Below are 23681 nucleotides of genomic sequence, written 5' to 3'. Positions count from 1 at the left end.
AAAATTTCTACATTTGGAAGTGATTTCATATTAAAAGGCTCGATCTTTTTGAAGTAAGAGCCCAGGCATGAAGTTGTTAAGGGATAAAAACCATTCAGGGGAAATTATTCTCAATCATCTCCCAAGCAGAAATGCAGTTCAGGGACAGTATCCCTAAAAACAAATATTTTCACTTGGGCTCTATCCTCACTCCCATTATTGGTCAGTTAATCTTCTTATTTTTCATATTGATAGAGTTTCACTGACTCAGGTTCAGCTATCTCTTGGGTTATGAGAAGTACCCACTCAATTAATACCTTTTTTTTTTTTTTTTTAATAAGAAGGTGGTGCTTGAATCTATAAAGTTTGAGAGCTTATAAAACAGAATAAGTCTTTGGACACTCAATTCAAAGCAGAGAAACAGCTCAGTATTTAAAAAAAGAGTCGTAAAAGTTTCCTGGTAAGCATTCCTACACAGAATGTACTCACAGCACTGGCAGCTACTGCTACTCAGTGTATATATAAAGAATAACACATCAGGGCCCTTAAAATATCCCATTCTACATAATGCTCTACTGTATCTGAAAAGCACACACCCTTGCAGTACAACTCCTACCTAAAATGAAAGACAGTCAGGGTACCAAGTTCAGCTCCCTTATACAGTTTCTGAATGGTAAGTCAACCTGAACCTTAATATTCCAAATGCCAAAACAGAAGCACACATAGACACAACCTTACCCTAAAAATTACATGATTTTAAACCCAAATTTAAAGGCTCAAAACAAAATAGCACTGCACAAAAATGACAGAATTTTTATTCATAGTTAATGTCAACAGAAGAAATTTCTTTCAAGAGAGCTCAAAAAAACTTCAAGTAAAGTAACTATAACCCACCCTCAGGATCTAACAGTTTTTCAATTCCCAAGTGGTTCTTCGCTATGTTGAAAGCATTTTCCAGTCTCTCAACAGGGGCCATCTTTAAAACTTTGTCCCAGCTGAAGAGCTCAGGTCTAAAAGTAAAAACAAACCAAGGAAGAAAGTAAACTTTAGCTGGAAAAAAAAATTCTATAACATGCAGAATATCAAGTTATGGATATGACAGTAGCTACCCAAGTAATATAAACATACGCGTATGCAAAATACCAACATGAGTTCATATCCACAAATGCATAAATACAAATACGTGCCTTTTTTTTTTTTGGTGACAATCTGACAATCACAAACCAATTAACTGACTGCATGTCCACAGCACCACAGCAACATCCACCTTCCATTCTATGTGTTTTAAACATACAGTTATTGACTGCAACAGGAGACCAAATACTACTAACAAAAATTCATAAACTTTGTTTAAAAATTATCCCAGAATCGATTTTCTTCAGCTGTTTCTTTCACAGCATTATTGGTGCTACACATTTTCTGCACCAGGTACTCCTGAGTAATCAAGAGTCACTCTATTGCTGGAAAGCCTCATTCCAAACTTGCAGTGTGGCCACCCCAGGTCACCATAGCCAGGAGCAACCAGCACTCTCCACCCCACTTGCTCACTCCTCCCCATTCCCTCCCCCACCCCCATAATAAAAAACAGCCTACAAAAAAAATATTCCATGTGTTCCTGAATCACAATGCAAATCAGGCAAGGAGCTGACTGATTTGCAGTGTCAACAGCCTTCATTTAAGGTCAGGTGTTAGCCCAATGACATCTCCAGTCCAGCTGTGCACCCAAAACACACTGGAAGGTCTCAAGAGGAAAGAGCAGAGCACAGAGTAGGAAGCAAGGTGAGCAAACAGGGCCCATTCCTAGCGGTGCCTACACCAACAGGGCATGATCAGCCAAGAGCTACACCAGCAGAGCTGTTAGGCTACACAGCCATTAAAATACCTTCCATCTCCTGCAACAGTGGCTTCTCATCAAAACACTGCTATTGATTCTGTACTTTATAGAACTTGGGGAGGAAGAGGCAGGCCTACCTTTAGTTCTTTTAATATTTGATTCAGTTGAATTTGATTCAGTGAATTGACTTAAGAGCATCCTGTATCATCTATCAAGTCATTACATTTGTGAAATGGGAAGACCATAAGCCAGCAAGGTCTGCTAAGCAAAAAGCCAGAAGCATAGAAGCTCATGAAATACCTCCATGCAGGAGCAACAAGAATAACCACACAGATTCACGTAAAGCTTTAGCAGAGACTCCAACTTTGAAAAACACATTGCCATCAATATATTGCATGTGCAGTACCTGCACACTGACAGGATAACACAAGTTTTAATAAATCACAATCCAGGTATTTACCTATGAGCAAGAAAATTGAACCAAAGAGTAGAATTCAGTTCAAAGAGAAACTAAGCTAATATTAGAAAACGAAAGAGACCAGCACAGTGAAATGTTAATAAAATTATATGAGGTAAGAGGTCCCTTAAGTGCTGCAGGTGTTACAAAAAGTTACTAGATACCGTAACCAAGAGCTAACAATTATTCATAGATACAAAAAGAGAAAAGAAAGATACTAAGTCTTTTAATGGGATCCACAAAGATTCTCCTAAATGTCAATTCAAACTAAAATAAAAAAGCAATACTGAGCCCCTGGTGGTCTAGTGGTAAGGGTGCGGCGCTGTCACCGCTGAGGCCCAGGTTCGATTCCCGGTCAGGGCCACTCCCGGGCAGGTGGAGCTCGTTAGCCCTTAAAGGCAACCCATCTACGTCCTAAGGACCTCGCTGCCACCGTCCAAGCTCGCTTGGCCCCGGCAGATGAACCTTAGGATTAAAGGGTGGGTTCAGTTCTGCACACACTGTGTCTCACCTAAAAAATCCAATGCGCAGGCTGGAAGGTGTAAAGACCTTCCCCGGATCTTCGCTCGTGAAGACTGGCCATTATTATTAGGTAGGGAAGCACTAGTGCCTGAGTAAGCTAAATAGATTTGCTGTCCTATCACTTCTGCAACCTGCCCCAGACCCCTTGTTCTTTTGCAACTGCTTTTAAAGCTTCTCTTTCAAAGACGACCTGAATTTAAACCCAGGTCAAAACTTCTCAGAGTGTGGTGCTTCCCTGGCTGAAGGACTTGTGCCCAAGGACAGCAAAGCTGAGTTCTGACATGCTAGCAGCTGTCAGGTTCCAAGGAGTAGGGAATAAAAGGCTCAGAGATGAGCAGACCCAGAGATTTTAGGAAGCCATACGAAAGCACAATTACTCAAAGCATTCAGCAGGGGTTTTTGCTACTTAACGTGTTCTGAAAAGAGCAGAATTCAGATCATGTAAAGCTCAAGCACACAGTCACAAGAAATAAGGACAACAGCCTGAAACCAACTTTGCTACCTCTCCCTTCCCTGCTTCCCTTCAGGTCACCTAGGTCTCATTTGTGTCTAAAGCTGGCACACTCCACCACAAAGCTTCACATGCTCAGCAGCTGAGCAAAGCCACTACGGCACTTGTGCCAGTAGGAAACCGCCACTACAGTTCACCCCAATCAGAGAAGGAACATGGGGACATTTGTGATAAATTCCAGCAAGACCTTTACTAGTATTGCTCTGCCTTTGCATAACAGTCCTTCCAAACTTTCAGGAGCCCTCTGTGTGGTGCAGGTCCCCCTTACACACCTGTGCATGTTTAACATAAGCCAGCTCTGGTTCACAAGGCACAGAGGTACATCAGGGTAGACCAGTCCTGAAGCCAGCGAGCCTGTGACAGAGCCCATTTCAGTTAGCACATGCCAAAGGGGCACTTAAGAGCAGAGAACAGAAGGCTCAAAGTGAACATATATTTTGCAAACACTTTACATCTGCTCAGTATAGAAGTTATGGGTATTTGTAAAGCATTTGCTGTGTCAGATACCTGATGGCCAGGAGGTCTGGTTAAATTCTAGAAATTATTATACCATTACCATGCTAAAACCATTACTATGGTTAAGAACAGTCAGACCTTGCAAAGCAATGAGTTGACTTAACAATTAAGGTACACTGGATTAGAACATATTTTCCAGTAAATCTGAAAGAAAAATTTTTTTAAAAAGAAAGTACAAAAAGGTATGCAAGTTTCATAGGAGTCTGTAGCAATGATTTCTTTAAACTACCAAAGAGTTCTCCAAAAATCAGAAAAAAACACAAAAGATCTGTGCAAAGAAGCTTTAACACGATCACTTATAAAGTATCATCATGGCTAGGCTTCGCGAACGAAGATTTGAGAGGGGCTCTACCCACGCTTGCTCCAAGCGCGCTGATGGCTAAAAAGGCCAATGCGAGATAGACAAGTCCGGTTGCAGAAGGCACAGCAGAAAGACTCCCCAGGTGATATCGACGAGACGCGATTCTTTCTGCGTTGTCTTTTCTCCTCGAGAGTGATCCTGCGTGTGTTCTCAAAAGCAGCAGCAGCGTTATAGATGGTGTGTCTCCAGGCCTCCCGATTGGAGGCCAGGGTAGACCAATGGTGGTGATCAATATGGCCAAGGCTGAGGGATTGTTTCAGGCAGTCCTTGTATCTCCTCTTCAGGGCTCCTCTCTTGCGGCAGCCAGTGGCAAGTTCCCCATAGAGCACGATCTTAGGGAGGCGGCAGTCCTGCATCCTGGAGACGTGCCCTGCCCAGCGCAGCTGTGTTCTCAGCAGCATGGCCTCAATGCTCGTGACTGCTGCCTGTTCAAGGACAGACGTGTTGGTCACATAATCCATCCAGTGGATGTTTAGGATTGTACGGAGGCAGCGCTGATGGAAGCGTTCTAAGAGACACAAGTGGTGCCGGTAAATGACCCATGATTCAGACCCAGATAAAAGAGTAGACAGTACAATGGCTCTGTAAATGCTGATCTTTGTGCTTTTCTTCAGGTGTTTTTTACACCAAACTCTTTTATGGAGTTTACTGAAAGCTCTATGCTTTTGCTAACCTGTTGTCTATTTCTGCATCAATCTTACCGTCTGAGGAGATGATGCTTCCCAGGTAATTAAATTGCTGGACTGATTTGAGCTCTGTTTCACCAATGGTGATATGGGGATGATGGAAGACTTCCTGAGGTGTAGGCCGATATAAAACTTCTGTCTTCTTCAAGCTGACTTCCAGCCCAAAACGCTCAGCAGCCTCTGCAAAGCAGGATGTTAAACGCTGCAGAGCTGCCTCTGTGTGGGCAACAAGGGCGGCATCATCAGCGTAAAGCAGCTCACGGACAAGATGATTTAAGGTCTTGGTGTGGGCCTTCAGTCGCCTTAGGTTGAATAGGCTTCCATCAGTACAATATCGGATGTAGATACCATTTATACTGTTTTCTTCATCAAAGTCTGACGTGGCCCTTTGGAGTATCATGCTGAAAAAGATTGTGAATAAAGCTGGTGCAAGAACGCAGCCTTGCTTCACACCATTGGCTATTGGAAAGGGCTCAGAAAGTGCATTGCCATATCTGACTTGACCACGCTGGTCCTCATGAAGCAAGATGATAATTTTAAGGAACTTGGGGGGACATCCTAAACATTCCAAAATCTGTCACAGACCTTTTCTGCTCACAGTATCGAAAGTCTTGGTGAGATCAACAAAGGTCACATAGAGTCCTTTGTTCTGTTCCTGACACTTCTCTTGCAGTTGTCTGAGAACAAATACCAAGCCTGTGGTACCTCTGTTGGCTCAGAAACCACACTGGTTTTCAGGGAGAAGTTCCTCTGCTGTGGTGGGTATTAATCTGTTCAAAAGTATTCTTGCAAGGATTTTACCAGCAGTGGAGAGCAGAGTAATACCTCGGTAATTTGAGCAGTCTGATTTATCTCCTTTCTTCTTGTTCAAGGTGACGATGACAGCGCCACAAAGGTCTGAAGGCAGTTCACCTCGTTCCCAACAGTGCACCACAAATTTGTGAAACTTAGCATGGAGTGCTTGGCCACCGTGCTTCCAGATTTCAGGTGGGATTCCATCAACCCCAGTTGCCTTGCCAATTTTCACCTGCTGTATGGCTTTAAGAGTTTCTCCCATAGTGGGGGCAGTATCCAGTTCAGTTTTCACTGGTTGTTGTGAAATGTACTGCATTGCTGAGTCTTGAACTACACGGTTGGTACTGAAGAGAGTCTGAAAGTGCTCAGACCATCGATTCAAAATGGAAACTTTATCTGTGAGAAGCATTTGGCCATCTGCACTGAGTAAAGGGCTTTGAACCTGGTGTGTAGGACCGTAAGCTGTTTTCAGAGCCTCATAGAATCCCCTGTAGTCACTTGTATCTGCGCATAATTGAACTTTTTCTGCTAGATTGGTCCACCGCTTGTTCTGGATGTCACAAAGCTTCTGTTGGAATTTGCTATATCCAAGTTGAAAGGCTGCCTTTCTTACATGACAAGATAGCTGAGCAAGGTGTGCTTGCTGAGTAGTTCTCTTCTTTCTCAACAATTCCTGGATCTCATGATTGTTTTCATCAAACCAGTCCTTGTTTTTCTTGAAGAAGAACTCTAAGGATTCTTCAGAGGATTGCAGAATGCTATTTTTAATAAGTTGCCAAAGCGTTTCGGGAAAGGGATCTATGGAATGATCTTTGAGCCTGGATTGAAGATTTGCCTGGAAATTATCCCTCACTGTAGCTGTTTGAAGATTGTTGACTTGAAGTCTCCTTCTTGGAATGCCACCCCTTTTAGGTTTGAACTTAAGGTGGAGGTTAAGTTTACAGCGCACAAGGTGATGATCTGTTTGGCATTCTGCACTAGGCATCACGTGGGTGTGACAAACATCGCGGATATCTCTCTGTCACACCAAGATATAATCAATGAGGTGTCAGTGCTTGGATCTAGGATGCATCCAGGTTGTCTTCAAACTATCTTTCTGCTGAAAGATAGTGTTGGTGATGGTGAGCTGCTGCTCTGCACAAAACTCTAGCAGAAGGTGACCATTATCATTGCAGTTTCCAACACCATGCTTGCCTAGTATTCCTTTCCAGGCTTCAGAGTTCTTTCCTACTCTGGCATTGAAATCACCAAGGATAATGATCTTATCATCTGCAGGAACCTTTTGGATAAGGCGGTGTAGGTCGGTGTAGAATTTATCTTTTTCAGCAGGGTCAGCTTGGAGGGTTGGGGCATATATACTAAAGAGAACAGCATGTTGCTTGTTGTGTAGTGGGAGGCGTAGGGAGATGATTACGATCAGAATGACCAGTCGGCAGATTTTCGAGTTTAGAGGCAATAGAGTTTTTGATCATGAAGCCAACTCCTGAGGGATGCTTTTCAGTTCTGAGTTTACCTGACCAGTAGAGTGTGTAACCGACACCATGTTCTCGAAGGCTGCCTTCCTCATGGAGACTAACTTCACTGAGAGCAGTGATGTTGATGTTGAGTCGTGATAATTCGTGGGCAATTAGAGCAGAGCGATGCTCAGGACGCCCACTGTTCACAATATCGAGCATGGCTCTGATGGTCCAGCATGCAAGTGTTAATTTGAATACACCTTTGAAGGCAGGTGTGTGCCTTTGACTCTTAGTTGTTATTTGACCGCAACAGAAGATGCCTGTTGGCCGCAGTTAACCAACTGGGTGAAGGGTGGAGATGAGCTTTGGCTAGGCCACCTTTTTAAGGCCTCTCTCCGTGTGGAGCAAGCAGTGCTCTCCTTGAAAAAGGCTGCCTGGTTGTTCAGGATGCTGCCAAGTGAGTCTGTCATCTCTGGGGTCAGACTCAGGTGACCAATGTCCTGAACCGCCTGCATGCAGGGTTAGGAATGTGGCTTCCAGTGCACCTTATCACCTGCCCTTTCATCCCTCACCTGTCGCTGCAGGACTTTACAAGTGTGGGTATAACCCTCGAGCCTGCGCAGTGGATTTTTTAGGTGAGGCTCAGCTTGCGCAGAATTGGTCCCACCCTTTACTCCTGAGGTTCATCTGCCAGGGCCTAGCAAGCTGGGATGGTGACAGTGAGGTCCTCAGGATGTAGGTTTAATTAGAGTATCCTTCTCTTGGATGGATGGACGGATGGCCTTACAGGGCTAAGTGAGCTCCATCTGCCTGGGTTTGAAATTAGAGTTGTCCCTCTCCTAGGATGACCACCTGAAGGCTAGTGAGCCCATCCTGCCCATGGACACATTAGACCCTTCAGTTTTGACCAGTCTGGCATGGGAGACCCTACCGGAGGCACACGCCGCCGCCAGCACAGCTCGCAACCTCATAAGGGTATACAGGCCTCTCCCCGCTGAAATAGTTTGGACAAGCCCTTCTCTCCCTGCTTTTCCCTCACAGCTTCCTACACTCTAACCCAGGCACATTTCCTTGCCCTAAACACCCCTCCAAGATGCTATAATTCCAAAACAAAACAAAAACAAACAAACAAAACCACATTCCTGGGCAGAAGCCGCAGCCAAGCCAAGCCCATCACATCCCACCCTCACTGCTACAGTGCCCGAGCAGGAGCGATCCCGCTATACCCCTGGGCAGGGCGGGCACAGATGTAAGGGGTCCCCGCATCCACCCTGGGCTTGGGTACCCTCCACAGCCCCTGCCCAGCCCAAACCCACCAACCCCCAGAGAGATCCCCAACCCACCTCAACCTCACCCCTCCACCCCCACCACACCCCTAATCCACCTCAACCTCACCCCTCCACCCCCACCACACCACCGCAAGCCCCCTCTCGCACTGCCCACCTGCGGCCCCCAAACAAGGCCACCCCGCCTGCCCCCCTATTGGCCCGGGGAACCCCTAGGTCTGTCTGGCCCCACACTGCTCCCACCCGGTCTGACCCAGCCCGGCCTGGAGATCTCCCCACCACCTCTAAATGGGACCATCCACCCGCCCCCTCAATGGTCCGGGGAACACCCAGGTCCATCCAGCCCCCCTTCCCTGCTCCTGCCTGGCCTGACTTATAAAGTATAATGAACAAACTAATGAATAGTCCACAGATACCTGAAGTATTCTATTACCCTTTGATTCTTCTGCCCAACAGTTCTCCTGAAAGAAGTGCATACATTGTCTTTCATGCAAGATATATTAAAAAACACCAGAAAAGCTATAGCCTTTCTTATTCCTTTGTTTTGAAGCTTCTGTACCTCCTTAGTGAAATAAAGTGGCAAACTCTGAAGAAATGTTTCTATTTGCAGAGGAGGGCAGGCAGAAGGAAGGAAGTACAGGTGAAGGAGATGGGTCAAATTCCCTCTCCCTGCAGAGACCCTTTCAACACACTCGCTTTATAATGCATACTAAGTGGGATGTAAATCCACTCCAATTAGCAAGTGTTTGTGCATGAGCAGGAACTGAATGTTACACTCCTGCATTGGCTCCAGCCTTTGCAAAGCTCTGGCAATATCCCACCACTGCTATTGTTACCACAACAAAAGACAAACAACCGGACAATGAATCACCAAAACAGGCTAGAAGCTGCCAAATGCTCAAGCATGAAGACACAGAAAAAAAGCTGTTTACTTCTCCAGGTGTAAGATATGCTTTTTCCTACTTACTTGTGCCTGTGGATGACAGCATTGAAGGCAAGTCCATCAGCCCAGCTAGTGGTGAAGTTCAAAACGTTGACCTGACTGTAAGGTCTCGTGGACTGCCGAACCCAGCTCAGCAGTATCTTCTCACTGTTCGTCTGCTGCAAATCTGACATGATGTTCTTCATGACATCCTTCACCTGCAAGACAGCAACAACTGCACCTTACACACACATGCTCCACTTGTCCTACTTACAAAGCAAAATGATTTCACAAATCATGAAAGGGTCTTCCCCATGAAAAGCTATGAATCAAACCCCAAGTCCTCACACAAAATTTGGGAATAGGAGTCTTCAGGGAATCTTTGCACTCTACTGATTACAAGAACCAGTAATGCCTCATGTAACAATGACACATTACTCTTACATTACAATCCTCCCCCTCTCCTCAGTGTTGTCTATGCTTTGTGCTGTGGTTCCACCAGTAAATAAACCCCAAAAATACAGATCGCACAGGTTTTCTGCAAGAGCAGGATATCTGATCATCCAACAAAAGCAGTTTGTTGTTCAGGTACTACCCGCATGCATTTGCCCAAGTCCCTCCAAGTGAATTCAGTGATCTTCCCAGATACCTGGATAAACCAGGAACAATTCAATCTATGAGACTAACAAACCTCAGTAGCATGCAAGATGCAAGCCAAACACAGCTACCCAGACAGTTAAAAATTACCTGCCTCAATCCTTTGAGGAAGAAATATAAATACAACGCTTCAGCCTGAAAAGGCCCCCCTGCAATTAACACCAGTAGGAACTAAACTGAGAGGCTGAGTACAACTGAGCACATACAAGAATACGTATCATGGGAGGCAGCCAATAGAAAGAGAGCAGAAACCAAATACCAGCCTGCCTTTATTTACCAGCCCAAAATAGAAGCAGTATTTTCTGCCACCAAAACCCTGGGAAGGTTTGTGAAAATCCCAGCAGATCAGTACACATGATTCCTGGAAAGGAAAAGATCTCACAGCAGCCTCTCACCTGCCAGTGCAAGATAATGCTCCACAGCAGCCCCAGTGTCAGCTTGTGATTTCCATCAACGATGTCAGTTCCTCCAATATTCACCAATTCCACCTGGAGAGGTTGGATCAACTCTATATTAAACACTGTTATCACAGGTTTAAGTCACAGCCCCACCCCATATCCCTGGCTGTCCAACCACGTAATACCAGGTGCTCTGAAACAAAAAACAGTTAGAAAGAGAAAACCAGAGCTGGCAGAGAACTGTCCATCTGAATTTGTCAAGACAACTGCTTAAACAACATGACAAAAAAATGGCACCAAAGAAGATATTCCACTGGAACAGTTTTATTCTCTGCTCTAATATACAGATGCATACCAGCAGTCAAAACTGAACAACAGAAATGCAAGTATGAAGGATCTGACAGGAAAATAAAAGTTAAGTAAGTTTGTTCCTACACAAACTCAGAGATATTGCAGAACCATGAAAACTGTTAATGAAGAGGTTTGTCCTTTGCACAAACAGCATCAAAATGAGAGAAGTTTATAAAAAGAGACCAAAAGCTCACATGAAAAATTAGATTTTCAAGTTTCCTACATGCACAGGACCCAACATTGACTTGAAAATGGTCTAACAAACTATTAAAAAGAGACACAAGGAGATTGCTTTAGTAAGCAAGAGAGGCAACCCGCCCAAGTATTCAGACCGGAGAAGCAGCAAAGCTTGGAGCACGTGACCAGATATTCACTCAGTGCTGCTCTGGAGTCTGAACTAATTTGGGGCATCAAGTCTCCATTCAGTTAATGCTGAGAAAGTAGCATTAACTCTAGCCACCTTGCACTGCATATGTATAAGTCACCACCACACAAAAATCAGGCTAGGAACAGCCACCTACAGCAGATGAAGCAGACCTCCCTGGGTCTATGTACGACACAGCAGATGCTGCAATACACTCCCAACACAGGGCAGACATTGGGCATCATTCTCCAGCCCCAGGGGCAAGTGGCACCAGTGCATTTCACCTCAATGGAGAAGCTTTTTAATTTCTTTCTCACCCTTGCTTCAGAACAGTTTTAGCTGCAATGCTTACCAGAAATACCTCCCAGTTTACACTAACCCTAAGAACTGCACATGGACGTTGCTTTGGATCAGCACTGGTCACAGTGACTAAATCAGCACCAAGGAGCTGGCGAGCAATTAAACAATATGGACAATCATGGGACAGTAACGGAGGCCATCTCTCAGTGGACACAGTCTATGACAACAGAATAGACAGGAACCAAGTTTCATTTTGTTTTAGATGATACTGCTGATATATAAGGATATAAGGTTGACATAAAAATATAAATAGCTTCAATCCTGCAAAATGTACTTGTAACTTCATTGCTTTCATGTATCTTGACAATTTTCAGTTCCCCATAGGTGTCTCTGTTAGGAGAATCAAATCAAAACTGTATTGCAAGACTAACATGAAACCACAAATTACACTCTGAAGTACTAACAAAATGGTTGAATTTCTCAATTTTCCTCTCTCCATTTTTAAAGCACCTAGAACAGAAAAGTACAGCAACACTCTTTGCAAATACAGGGCATATATTTTAAGATAGCTATAAAGTAGGAAAGAACAGGTCAAAAGAATCACCAGTGCAGATCATTAAAAACACACTGGAAAGCACTCTAGAACACAAGGAACAGAAAACAAGACTGAAGACCAAGGGTGAAAAAAATAAAGCAATTGCATTGTAAGAGCTTTTTATTCATCTCTAGTAGAATAAAAACACTCCCGAGAATAGGTAACAACAAAAACACTTCAGTTTTTAATCACATATCAAGAATAATATTACTAATAATGCATTCCTCTTGCTATCCATACCATACATCAAAGGAAATACTTGATATATCCCTTTTTCTATTGTAATGGTGCTTTGCAGGATGCAGGATGCAGTCAGCAATCCAGTAGGATAGTGAGTGGACTACTGAGACTTAAGTAAACTTAATCCATAAAAGACAGTAGACTGATATTGGTTATACAGAATGATTTCCAGTGGATTTTTTTTAATTATTATTTTTAAAGAATTGATCCACAAATAAAAAACATTGAACTTCATTACTTAGAATCATTCTGCTAAAAGGATGAGGTTCTCAGGATCACTTGATCACCCACACCCTAGGTTTGTCTGATCTCTGCAATATATATTTAAACACTTTCATAAATTATTTCACAAGTTATAAATATTGCATAGCCCACAAACAAGCAACAGACTGCAACTGCTTCTCAGTTTTTCCCTTCATATTAACATATAACACACTTTCTAATGAAGGTAAGCACTATGTATAAATCAAGTACATGACCTTAGCAACCTTCAGCTAACTAAGACCATCTGTTTACTTCCAGAAACCCAGATCCTATCATCTTCAGGAAGAACTAATTAATTATTGTAATTCAGTGTTAATTATTTATTATCATCATAAAATAAATCAATTTCAAGCTGAAAAAACTCATCACTTATACTTAGAAAAAAGTTAATCAATATTTACAGTACCTCAAAGAACAAAAACAAATAACCCACTACTAGCTTTGCCTGCTTCCTAGAAATATGACACTAGTCCACCAACACAGAGGAGAAATTGAAGCATTATACAGCCAGTTGGTATCACTCTTCAATCAGTAGTGTATATAAATTTGTCAGTGCCTTCTTTTATTTGATGTATTTTATTGCCACAATGTTCTTATTAAGTTTTTTTAGTGCCATGACATTCACAAATAGAAATGCTAACTATAGATTGCACACTTCTCAGGAATTGTTCTTCAGGAGAAAAATTAAAATCACTTTATTGTAGCACTACTGGTTTCCAGGCAGTAAAAGCAAATATTAAACCAAACAATTATTCTTCTCATTTTTCTTAAAGGAGGATTTGGTTTTGTTTGCTTGTTTGTTCTTCTGATCAGTTACTGAAACTGCAAATTAGAAACAGTACACATTGGGCACAGGGCTGACAGATGTCATTGAAACGATCCTCTGGGATACTGAGAGCATGACAGGAAAAACAGCCATAAAAGCTGTCATCCCCTTACACGTTTCTACACAAGTTATGTGTCATCACTGGAAATTAGTTTTTCATCCTGCCAGGTTCATTAGCTGGGCAATAGTAGAGCTTCAAGCCACCTTTGTCTTGGGAAATGAACACATCTCAACAAACCACAGATTAGTTAATACTTATTAAGTTAGCATTTTAAGACATCACAAAATTGCTGGAAAACTAAGAACAGTTTACCCATCTCACTGAATTCTCATTTTACATATTCAAAATTATTTTCTGCATTCTGAACTCATTTACACACAAGAATAAACTAAATAATCTATCAAAAAGTTGTGCAAAAACATGCTCACGTTGTTTTGATGCAAGACTTGCAGTACTCGGTTGACGTTATTTAAGGCATGTACTCGTGTGGAACCTCGTTCTTTAGGCTGAAAATAAAAAGTTACAATCTGTTCAACATCAGAATTAATTTGACAGACCAAACAAAATTAAAGAAAATTCCTGTTCTTTTCTCTCTTCTCTCTTTTCCCCAGATTTTAACTTTTTTTTTATTTCTTTTTTTTGTGTGGTAAGAAAAACCAAACAAGACTATCCACAATAGTTTGAAAACAAAAACTGATCAGAACCAGAACAATATTCCTCAATTCAAGGCACAGAACAAGCCTCGGATTCCAAATGTGTTTCAGCTTATCTTCAGTAAATCCAATTTTATTCCCAGCATCTACAGAATTACTAACTGGCAATACAAAAGCAAAGTGAGAGTTCCCGGGGAAAATCTGAGGCTTTTGAACATTTGCCAGAGTAGTTGAAATTTTTTGGCTCCCAAGAGAGAACAAGTACCAATTTATTTTTCTGGCACCAAAAGCCTGCTAGATCTTTGCATACTGGGAAAAAGTTGTACTTCCTGACTTTCCCTTCCTTTTAATATCAAGGGGGGGAAAAAAAAACAAACAAAAAACACTTCAACTCTTGACAATACCTGCCACTCCATTTGCTTTTAAGCACCACAATTTAACTCCTGAGGCAGAACATGATCTCACTGCAAGAGCATGGAGCTGAACCTGGGACATGCAATCAACTTAGAAACCAAAAAAGTCCTGTTGTCTTGGGCATACTTCAAATGACAACACAAATTATTAAAAAAGTGCTTGTGAAATGCATCTGTTTAAAAAACAAGGTGAGCTTGCAATGTGAAATTTTAAATGGCTAAAGGTTCCTCATAAGGTCGACAAACAAATTTGAGATTTATTATAAACAGTGAAATCAAGAATTTAATCCCAAGTGATGGGATAATACTGATGGCACAGGTTTCACTACGTCTCATGTATCTTTCTGAAGAGCTATCAATGTTACCAGGGAAGAGTTTTAAGCTACACACATTTTCCCATATACAATGTGAGCAGTTTTCAGGTTTTCCCAAACTGTAGGTCACAGAATTCTTCAATGTAGATCCAGATTTTTGCATTGCCTACTATCTGCTATCTTTTTTCTTTAGGGGATCTTTCATGAGCATATGAGGAACCCACAGGCAACCAGCTGAATGCTGGTCTCCCTGATCATCCAGAAACAGACCATTAAAAGATTTCTATTAAAAACATACACTATGTGAACAACAGCACTGGTTTTACATGCTTTGCTAGACAGTATGTAAACCCTCAAGAGAGGGTTACACAGTTAAACTTCAGCCTGACCCTGCATCTCATGAGTGCAGTTCATGGGAATTTCACTGAAACTTCAGAGAACAAGTACACACTACAAGCAAAATAGGGTTTTAAATAAATTAAAATGGAAAAAAAAAAAAACCAAACAACATGCCACAGTTTGGGGTTTGTGTTTTGTTTATCCATTGGTTTGTTTTTTCTTAATAAATGGAAATAGCACTCAGATGTTTCTCTTACCAGAGGTTTCCCTGTCAGACCCTCCAAAAGGTCCAAAAGCTTCCTTCCATCTTTCAGATCTGTGAACATGTCCTTAACTGGGGGCTTCCCACTCTGCAGAAGAAATGACAGTAGCAATAAAAACAGTGTTTAATCAGAACTTTACAGAAAACAGGTCATTTTTTCCTTTTTATCTTTCAATTTATTCTTATTTGGTACTGAAAGTAGCAAATGAAAGCTAGGGGACTGCAACAGTGATCAGGAAAGAACCCTTCCCTTCTTTAGTGTTTTTTTTTCCCCTCCCTATTTCTATGGTTCTGTGCATCACAGGCTTGTACTAAGAAACCAAAGCAATGTATCCTGGCTCACATTAGGGTGGATGCATTAACACGTAAAGATAGCAAAGAAAGAAAACTTGGCAAGTTTGAGGAGTCATTTGAGAAAGAATGCCTTGGTCTGGCTGCATTTAAAGGAAGAAGAAACTAGGGCTTTTCAGAAAGAAGTTATTGGGACAAATTCTCTCAGATTTAAAAAAAGACAAAAGACAAAAAAGGACTTGGAATTGAGCCCTGTGTAAGGAGGTACCACTACTCTACACAGACTAGTGTAGTATTTACTGAAATAAATTAATCACTTTCTCTACCATAGAAAAAGAAGACAAATGCGAAATTCAGGGCTACTCTAAGTCACACATTTCTAATTTTCTCTTTCTTTGGGCATGGAGGGACCCTGTAAAGAATGGCAGTAGATGAGAGCGGAATCACATTAACCTTTTAATCTTATCCCTTCTTGGGCCATTGTAGAACAGCTCTATAGGGCAGAGGGAGAAGACACAGAAAGCCAGCAACTAAGTGCATTTGCTTTGTAATACTCAGCTGCTAGCTGCCAAGAAATCAATTAAACCACTGCTTTCAGTGTCCCTTTGAAGTGCCACTTTGAGAAGAAAATATTTTTAAGTACCACCAAAAACTCCAATATTGCCGTTTTCAATCACCTTGACTTTATAACATTGTTCTTCAGAAGGAAGACTGTGAAAGACCCATCTTACATGACATGAGTTAGCTGACATAGATCTCCTCTTGCCCTGACAGCTGCTAGTAATTGCCAAATGCTGGCTAACAAATCAGAAAAGGAGAGCTGAATAGCCCAGTGAACCCACTTTTTGGACAAATGTGGATTTTTCCCCAGAATTCATAGGGCGCTTTCCTGAACTATCCAATTTAATTAGATTTGATACTACTAAAACTAGAAAAAAAAACCCTAAAGCTGAAAAGCTGTGGAGCCATATTTTAGTCTCCTGTACAGAAACATAACTAAATAAAACTCATAATTTCAACCAGCTAAACAGTGGTTTAGCTAAGAACAGTCTTTCAACTAAGGTCACTTCCTAAGATACACAGATGCTAGTCCCAGTGTCTGCCAATATACTACTTTTGCAATGAAATTTTTCTGACAGAATTATTCTCCAATTAATTTTAAAAATCATGCCTAAAAACGTGTATATACACATGTTGACACATATTTAGGCAAAGGGTGCAGAAAGCAATGCCAGACCAATATCAAATAGGAGTAGTCACTAAATATCAGTGTTTGATAACATTCAGCCATTACATATTGTCACTTCCTGAGCTCAACTATTGCCTCTCTAGCACAGCAAGGCCCTCCTCCCAGTCTCCGATGATTCAGATGCTTTACAGCTGCACAGCAACTTAACCAAATTTAAAGCATGCTGGAGCCTAGGATGGGACAACTGCCTGGAAAGATAGAGGAGAGCAGTGGCTGTTGTATACATAGAGTTCAGCAAGGCTTTTGACACTGTGCTCCGTAATGTCCTCATAAGCAAGCTCTGCAGGTATGAACTGGAGAAGTGGATGGTGAGGCAGATTGAGAACTGGCTGAACAGCACAGGGCACAGAGATAATCAGTGGCATAGGGTCTAGCTGGAGGCCTGACACTAGTGATGCTTCCCCAAGGTTCAATACTGGGTTCAGTATTGTCTAACTCATTCCTCAATGACTTGGATGAGGTGGTAGATGCCTCCTCAGCAAGTTCTGGGGAGGAGTAGTCAATACCCCAGAGGGCTGTGCAGCCCTTCAGAGAGAGGACCTCAACAGGCTGGAGAGATGGGCAGAGAATTGTCTGAAGTTCAACAAAGGCCAGTGCAGGGTTCTGCCCCTTGGGAAGAATAACCCCAGGCACCAGTACAGGCTGGAGGCTGACCTGCTGGAAAGCAGCTCTGCAGAGAAGGACCTGGGCATCCTGGTGGACAACAAGCTGTCCATGAGTCAGCAGTGTGTCCTTGTAGCCAAGAAGGTCAGTGGTATCCTGGGATGCATTAGGAAGAGCACTGCCAGTAGGCTGAGGAAGGTGATCCTGACCCTCTCCTCAGCCTTGATAAGGCTGCATCTGAAGTGCTGAGTCCCGTTCTGGACCTCTCAGTACAAGAGAGATGTGGAGCTCCTGGAGCAGGTCCAGCAACAGGTGACAAAGTTGGTGACAAATGGAATGGAGCATCTCTCTTACAAAGAAAGGATGACGGAGCTGGGCCTGTTCAGCCTCAAGAAGTGACTGAGACCTTATCAATGTATATAAGTATCTGAAGGAAGGGCACCAAGACAATGGAGCCTCTTGGAATTTCCAAGAGGAAGTTCCATCTAAACATAAGAAAGAACTTTACTGTGAAGTTGACTGCACACAGATCACCCAGAGAGGCTGTGGGGTCTTCCTCACTGGTGATATTGAAAAAACGTTTAGGGAACCCTTCTTGAGCAGGGAGGCTGGACTAGATGATCTCCAGTGGTCCCTTCCAACCTCAACCATTCTGCAAGTCTATGAGATGGAGAATAGGATAACCTAAGCATAAATGAGGAGAAGCCTCTTCTATAGTTTATGGTGTAATACAGGAGATGATCCACAGTGCAATTACCTCAGATACCAGCAAAATTTAGTCTACACTTGATTTGCATCACCACACTGATGACACTAAAAGTAGATCTCTAAAGGTATGAGGAAATTGTTTGTGTGACAAGAAAAGCAGACAGGAGTTACCAGAGGTCTCACTGGATGCAGTAAGACTCAAACACTCACTTTGTCAAAAAAAAAAAAAAAAAAAACCAAACAACAACAACAAAAAAAACCACCACACCAAACACCTTGTTAGCCATTGAAGTGTGGGTCTCTCCAGGGTAGAGGGGAAGAACCACCTCCATTGACCTGCTGGTCATACTTCTTTTTATGAAGCCCAGGACATGGCTCACTCTCTGGCAGCTCATGTCCAGTTTTCCTCCAGAGTGCTGCTCTCAATTCATCCGTCTCCAAGTCTGTACTGATACTGGAGAATGCCCTGATGCAGGTGCAGGACAGGACCATGTCCTTGGCCCTGCTGAACTTCATGAGATTCATAGTGGCCCACTCCTCTACCCTGAAGGTCTTTCTGGATGGCATCCATTCCCACCTGTGAATCAACTGCACTTGTTCAGCATGGTGCCACCTGCAACTTTTTGGAGGGCAACTCAAACTGCATGCCACTGATAATACTGAACACTACAGATCACATAATGGACCCTGAGGGACAGTACTTGTTACTGATCTCCATTTGGACATTGAGTAGTTGACTGCAAGTCTTTCGATGTAGCTATCTAGCCAATTCCCTAGTCACCTAACAGTCCATTCATCAAACCTGTATCTCTCCAACTGAGTGATAAATGATGTTGTGGGAGAGACTGTCAAAGGCCCTATGGATTTAAGATCTTTATAATTATACAATCAATTACAATTTTGTAAAATTAGAACAACGCACACATGTATTACACCAAAACTGAGAACGCTATAACTATATATCCTCAATAAATTTGTTGCCTTCAGTCCAGAAGTTTTAAAATGTTTGGATCTTCTGAAAAAGGAGAAAGATACCTCCTTTAATACTCTGCAACAAGGATATTGAGAGCATACAGCCTTCTTTCTTTGTTTCCATCCCCTCATTTCACACACATGAAAAGAAGCTGAATGACTTCCTGCTTTCAGTCATTCATTTCAACAGGTCATGGTATGTTCCAGCCCCATGCAACGCATCCTGCTGTGATGGTGGAAATAATTCAGATATGCTTTCTGAGGAGGATTAGACTTTTCTATTTCACTGGCCACCAGAGCATTATGTTTTGCTGTCAGTTTAAAGCGTTGGCAGAAGAGTATTTAATTATTTCTGCAATCTAGGTTACTCCTTCCTAGTTTATTAAAGTATCCGCTATCCCTTAAACAGAGACAAAGAAATATGCGAAGCCTCTGTATTTCACAGAATCACAGAATATGCTGAGTTGGAAGGGATCCACAAGGATCAGAGTCCAACTCTTAGCCCTGCACAAGACCACTCCCAACTCAGCATATTCTGTCATCTTCATCTCCCTTCTTCAGATGCTCTCTAATAGCTTGGTATCTTTCTTATACTGTGGTGCCGAAAGTTGCACACAATACTCAAGGTGAGGCCACAAAAGTGCAGAGCAGAGCAGGACAATCCCCTCCTGTGACCAGTTAGTGATGCTTTGCCTGATGCACCCCAGGAAGTCAGCTCACAGGAAGTATTTCCAAAGTGCGAGGTGACTCAAGTTTGCTAAGAATGGGCTGCAGCACTCACCCCACCGAGCCCATGATCACCTCCACAGCAGCACACCCACCAGGAAGGCTAGAAACCTGTTCCTCCAGCTTCCCACACCCACGTGAAGCACATGCACACACCTGGTGGCAGTGGCCACCCAGGTAGCCTCAGCTGTCCCATCAGGGCACAAAGCCAGCCCAGACAGTCAGCTGATGTTGCAATGGCAGCAGAGACCGCACAGGCGCTGCATACTGCTCTGCTCACACTGCCTCCTCCCACCCATGCTTTTTCCTCACACCTGAACACACATTTCCATGTGAGATCTGCTATGAGAGTCATGTGGTCTGCAGTCACAAACATCACTGCTTTGTCCTCTAGTGTAGCTGGATGCTGGCCCACTTTCTTGGGGTGTAGCTGACAGCAACCCACAGTGCTCCAGGAAAAGTCTTCTACTTTTTTTTTCCAGACATAACAGCTATAAATCCCAGCTTCTGACAACTGTATGACTTATGAAGTTTATTAAGCATAGAAAGGTGTGGGAAAATAATTTCTTTAAATGGTAGCCCAAGAGATAGTCCCAGACATCCATTTCCCAAGAGAAGGCAAGGAAAAGCTCTGGGGCAATGCTAACAAAACAGCTGTGCATGCCCTTCTGTGCCAGGTATGAGCCAGGCCAGGTTGCTGCCACCACCACCACCATCTCCTTGGGATAAAACACATGCAGAACCCCAGCCTCACGTGTAGGGCCCAGCACCGAGTCTACTGGGGCAGGCTGCTGTGGCAATCTGGGAACTACAATCCATGGTCACTAAGGCCAAGTCTGTGCTTCTAGTCAGAGAGCTTAATTCAAACCAGGGGTCAGGAGCACACTGAACCCTGTCTCTGACCCACCACTCTGACTCCCACCACAGGGGCACTTGTTCCATGGAGGCAGCACTGTTGTGAAGCAGACAGCCCTGGGACCAATTTTGTGCTGGGACAGTCTGCTGTGCTGCAGCAAGAGCCTGCGCTCTGGGGCAGGGCAGAAGTCCTCTCCCACCCTACAGGGTAAGGCCTGGGGCTCTGCAGACTGCTTCCCTCACCACCCCTGCCCATACTCCTAACCCCCAGAAAGCAATCTGGCCTTCTGAAAAATGAAGCCTGTACACAGAGATACACACACACACAAATAAATATACAATCTGCAGTATGTAAAAAGTACATGTATTTCTCCCTCTCTGTAGAGTCCTGCCTGGCATGCAGTACACTAAGACAATCTAAACTTTTTTTCAGAACTGACATTTTATTCACTTTCTAGATATGTAAAGACTACACAAGTACGAAGTAGTTCAGCCCCTGCCAGTATCTTGTAAGGAGAAGCAGTCCATCAATGCACATAATGGCTCAAGAAATTTAAGTATTTCTCTTACAACAGTGACAGTGACAAACCATACCAAACCCTTCACAAGGGCAAATGGCTAGTCACAGTTGTGTTGTTAAGTACTTAAGGAGCAGCCTACATTGTGCTAAGCACTGTACAAATACAAGGCAGATAATGGGTCCTTTCTCAAAGACAAAATAGAGTCCAGATTATGCTACAAAGATAGTATAAAGGACAGGCAGGGACACACCACATACCAGAAGAGCTGTAGCGGTTCAGGGTGTAAAACATTCACATCCTCCTCACTGAACACTTCTATCAGTTAACAGAAGGTAGTTTTTCTCAGCTTTGCTTATGTTTGCTGCGACAGCAGAAAGGGAAAAAAAAAAATACACCATACAACACTGGCCAATCCCTCCCCCTGCTCGAGAGGGTTCTGCCAGCAGACCTGCACACAGTTACTGTAATAGACACAAGGGTTTGATAAAACACACAGAAGAACATAATTAACAGATTTAACTTAGAAAGAGGCCATGTTGGTTCCCCAATGGTTTAAATTGGCACTGATAGCAGGAAAGGAGTTGATTCACTTGACAGGGCTGGCGTAAGGGAAAGGGGAAGAGACAATAAGAAAGGGAAAGGAAGGAAAAGCAAGAGAAAGGAAATGAACAAAATAAAAGCTAGAGACCATATGAAAGCTGGGGCTAGGCCTGCTTGTGCTCCTATGAACTTTGCACTGTGACACATTTGTTATGCACCACAGGGCAGACACAAAGGATCAGAAGCAGATCCAATTCACCACGTCACATTTATTTCAACAAGTATTTTGGTGCCAGCTTTAGTGCTAACACAAGTAAGGGAGAGAAGAGACAAAGAGCTTTTGCTAGTTATCCACAGCAGAAACGACTTTTTCTGTTGATTCATCTCACAAGGCAGCAATGGTTTATTAATGACCTTGGAGGTGGAGACCAGATGCTAGCCATATGTGGCAAGACCAGTCACCTCAGGCATCAGCTTGGGTTCCAGCAAGATACCGGCACTATTTGGGAAGGAGATACCACACGTGGTGATCTCCTCACAGCAGCAGCAGCCCTCACATGCCCCTTGGCCATCTTTCAGCCCCGCTACCTGGATCAAGTTTAACAGGGTGACTCACACTTCCTTGTGTGCGTCTAGAATTACTAGCAAAGAAGGGTCATCCAGGCCAGCCAATATGACTGTGCAGAAGCCATTCCTTCTCCTTGTTAGAAATTGTTCCCAGGAAATGGAGGGAGATATAAACAAAGTCCAGAGCAGATTTTTTTAAGAGTCCTCCAATGCTGCTGACATTAGAAAGACGAGCCATCAACATTTACAGTTTGTTCTACTAAAGTTACAAACAGCTGCAAGGCAGCAATTGTTCTTGAGTATATTCTACAGTAGAACATGCTTAATTATCCCTTTATTACAAATGGGGAACTGTATCAAACTGAGGTAAATTATAGAGAAAAAGGGAGTCACAAATTCTTAATTTTTTTTAAACAGCAGCCATTTATTTCTTTGTATATTGTTCTTGAACATGACATGCAAAGGCAATCACTAAAGTAGTTTTAATGTCTACCTAGTTGTTTTACTAGAAACATGCAGTTCTCTTATATTGTAATTATCTGCAGCAGATAAATTACATGTGCTTTAAATCAGTAATTACGGAAAGTACATTATTAATCTAACTTTTCCAAAAAGTGAATGTCAAATATATTTGGGAGCAAGAGATAAGCGACCTCTATTTCACATCCCCCTCAGTGATACTGATTCAGACCTCCTAGTGACAATACTAAAACCAGGATGAAAGGTTCTCTCAGTTTCACAGTAATGCACACTGGTTGTCACCAGGAAAGTAACTCATTTCATGAAACCACACACAGAACCTCCATCAGCCACAGAGGGAATGCAGCAGATGAGTTCCAGCTGCTCAGAGCAGTGCTGGGAAAAGCCCTAGTTGACATTTATACTATCTGCCACTTCAGAAACACCAAAATACCCTGAAAAGACACGGGAAGCAGTACATATTGATTTTCCATCAGATTCTTCTGATCTTCAAAACTTACTTTTAAGAAGTTCAGACATGTCTTTAGTTAATTGTTTTTAACCCACATATGACTATTTTTAACATCTATTAAGATGCCCAGTCAAAACAGTAGAGCTGCAAAGAACCCTTTCCTCTTTTTCTCAAGAAGGGGTAAATATGGAACAGGTTGGGCTCTTAAACTAGAACACAAACCATTTGTAATGTTCAAGTACATTCACAGGGAATTAATGGCAATCACCTACTTAGTTAAACAACACAAGAAGCAAGAATTACACTTTATCATGACCAGTACAAAGTAAGAAACATGTCAAGTGCTTCTACATCATGAGCCCAGTACATGGGAACTTAATGTGGGAAACAAATCAGAAAGCAAAAAGGTCACTGC

At 42.7% G+C, this 23681-nt stretch overlaps 1 protein-coding gene across 8 annotated transcripts in view; it reads right to left on the bottom strand.

Annotated features, from left to right (window-relative positions):
- UTRN (utrophin) overlaps window positions 1–23681 on the bottom strand; it is a 389435-nt gene that overhangs the window by 283894 nt on the left and 81860 nt on the right. For all 8 annotated transcript variants that reach the window (XM_050314411.1, XM_050314404.1, XM_050314409.1 and 5 more), the window contains 5 exons: window positions 15299–15391; window positions 13751–13828; window positions 10379–10471; window positions 9372–9544; window positions 874–989 (listed from right to left, as the gene is read on the bottom strand). In XM_050314411.1, the coding sequence (XP_050170368.1) occupies window positions 874–989; window positions 9372–9544; window positions 10379–10471; window positions 13751–13828; window positions 15299–15391 (553 nt within the window). The remainder of the gene's footprint in view (window positions 1–873; window positions 990–9371; window positions 9545–10378; window positions 10472–13750; window positions 13829–15298; window positions 15392–23681) is intronic.

The sequence above is a fragment of the Myiozetetes cayanensis genome, unplaced genomic scaffold (genome assembly GCF_022539395.1).
Source record: "Myiozetetes cayanensis isolate MyiCay16 unplaced genomic scaffold, myiCay2020 scf2-11, whole genome shotgun sequence".
Lineage (NCBI taxonomy): Eukaryota > Metazoa > Chordata > Aves > Passeriformes > Tyrannidae > Myiozetetes > Myiozetetes cayanensis.
Note: the sequence above shows the minus strand (reverse complement) of the source record. Positions and strands in the feature narration are given on the sequence as shown.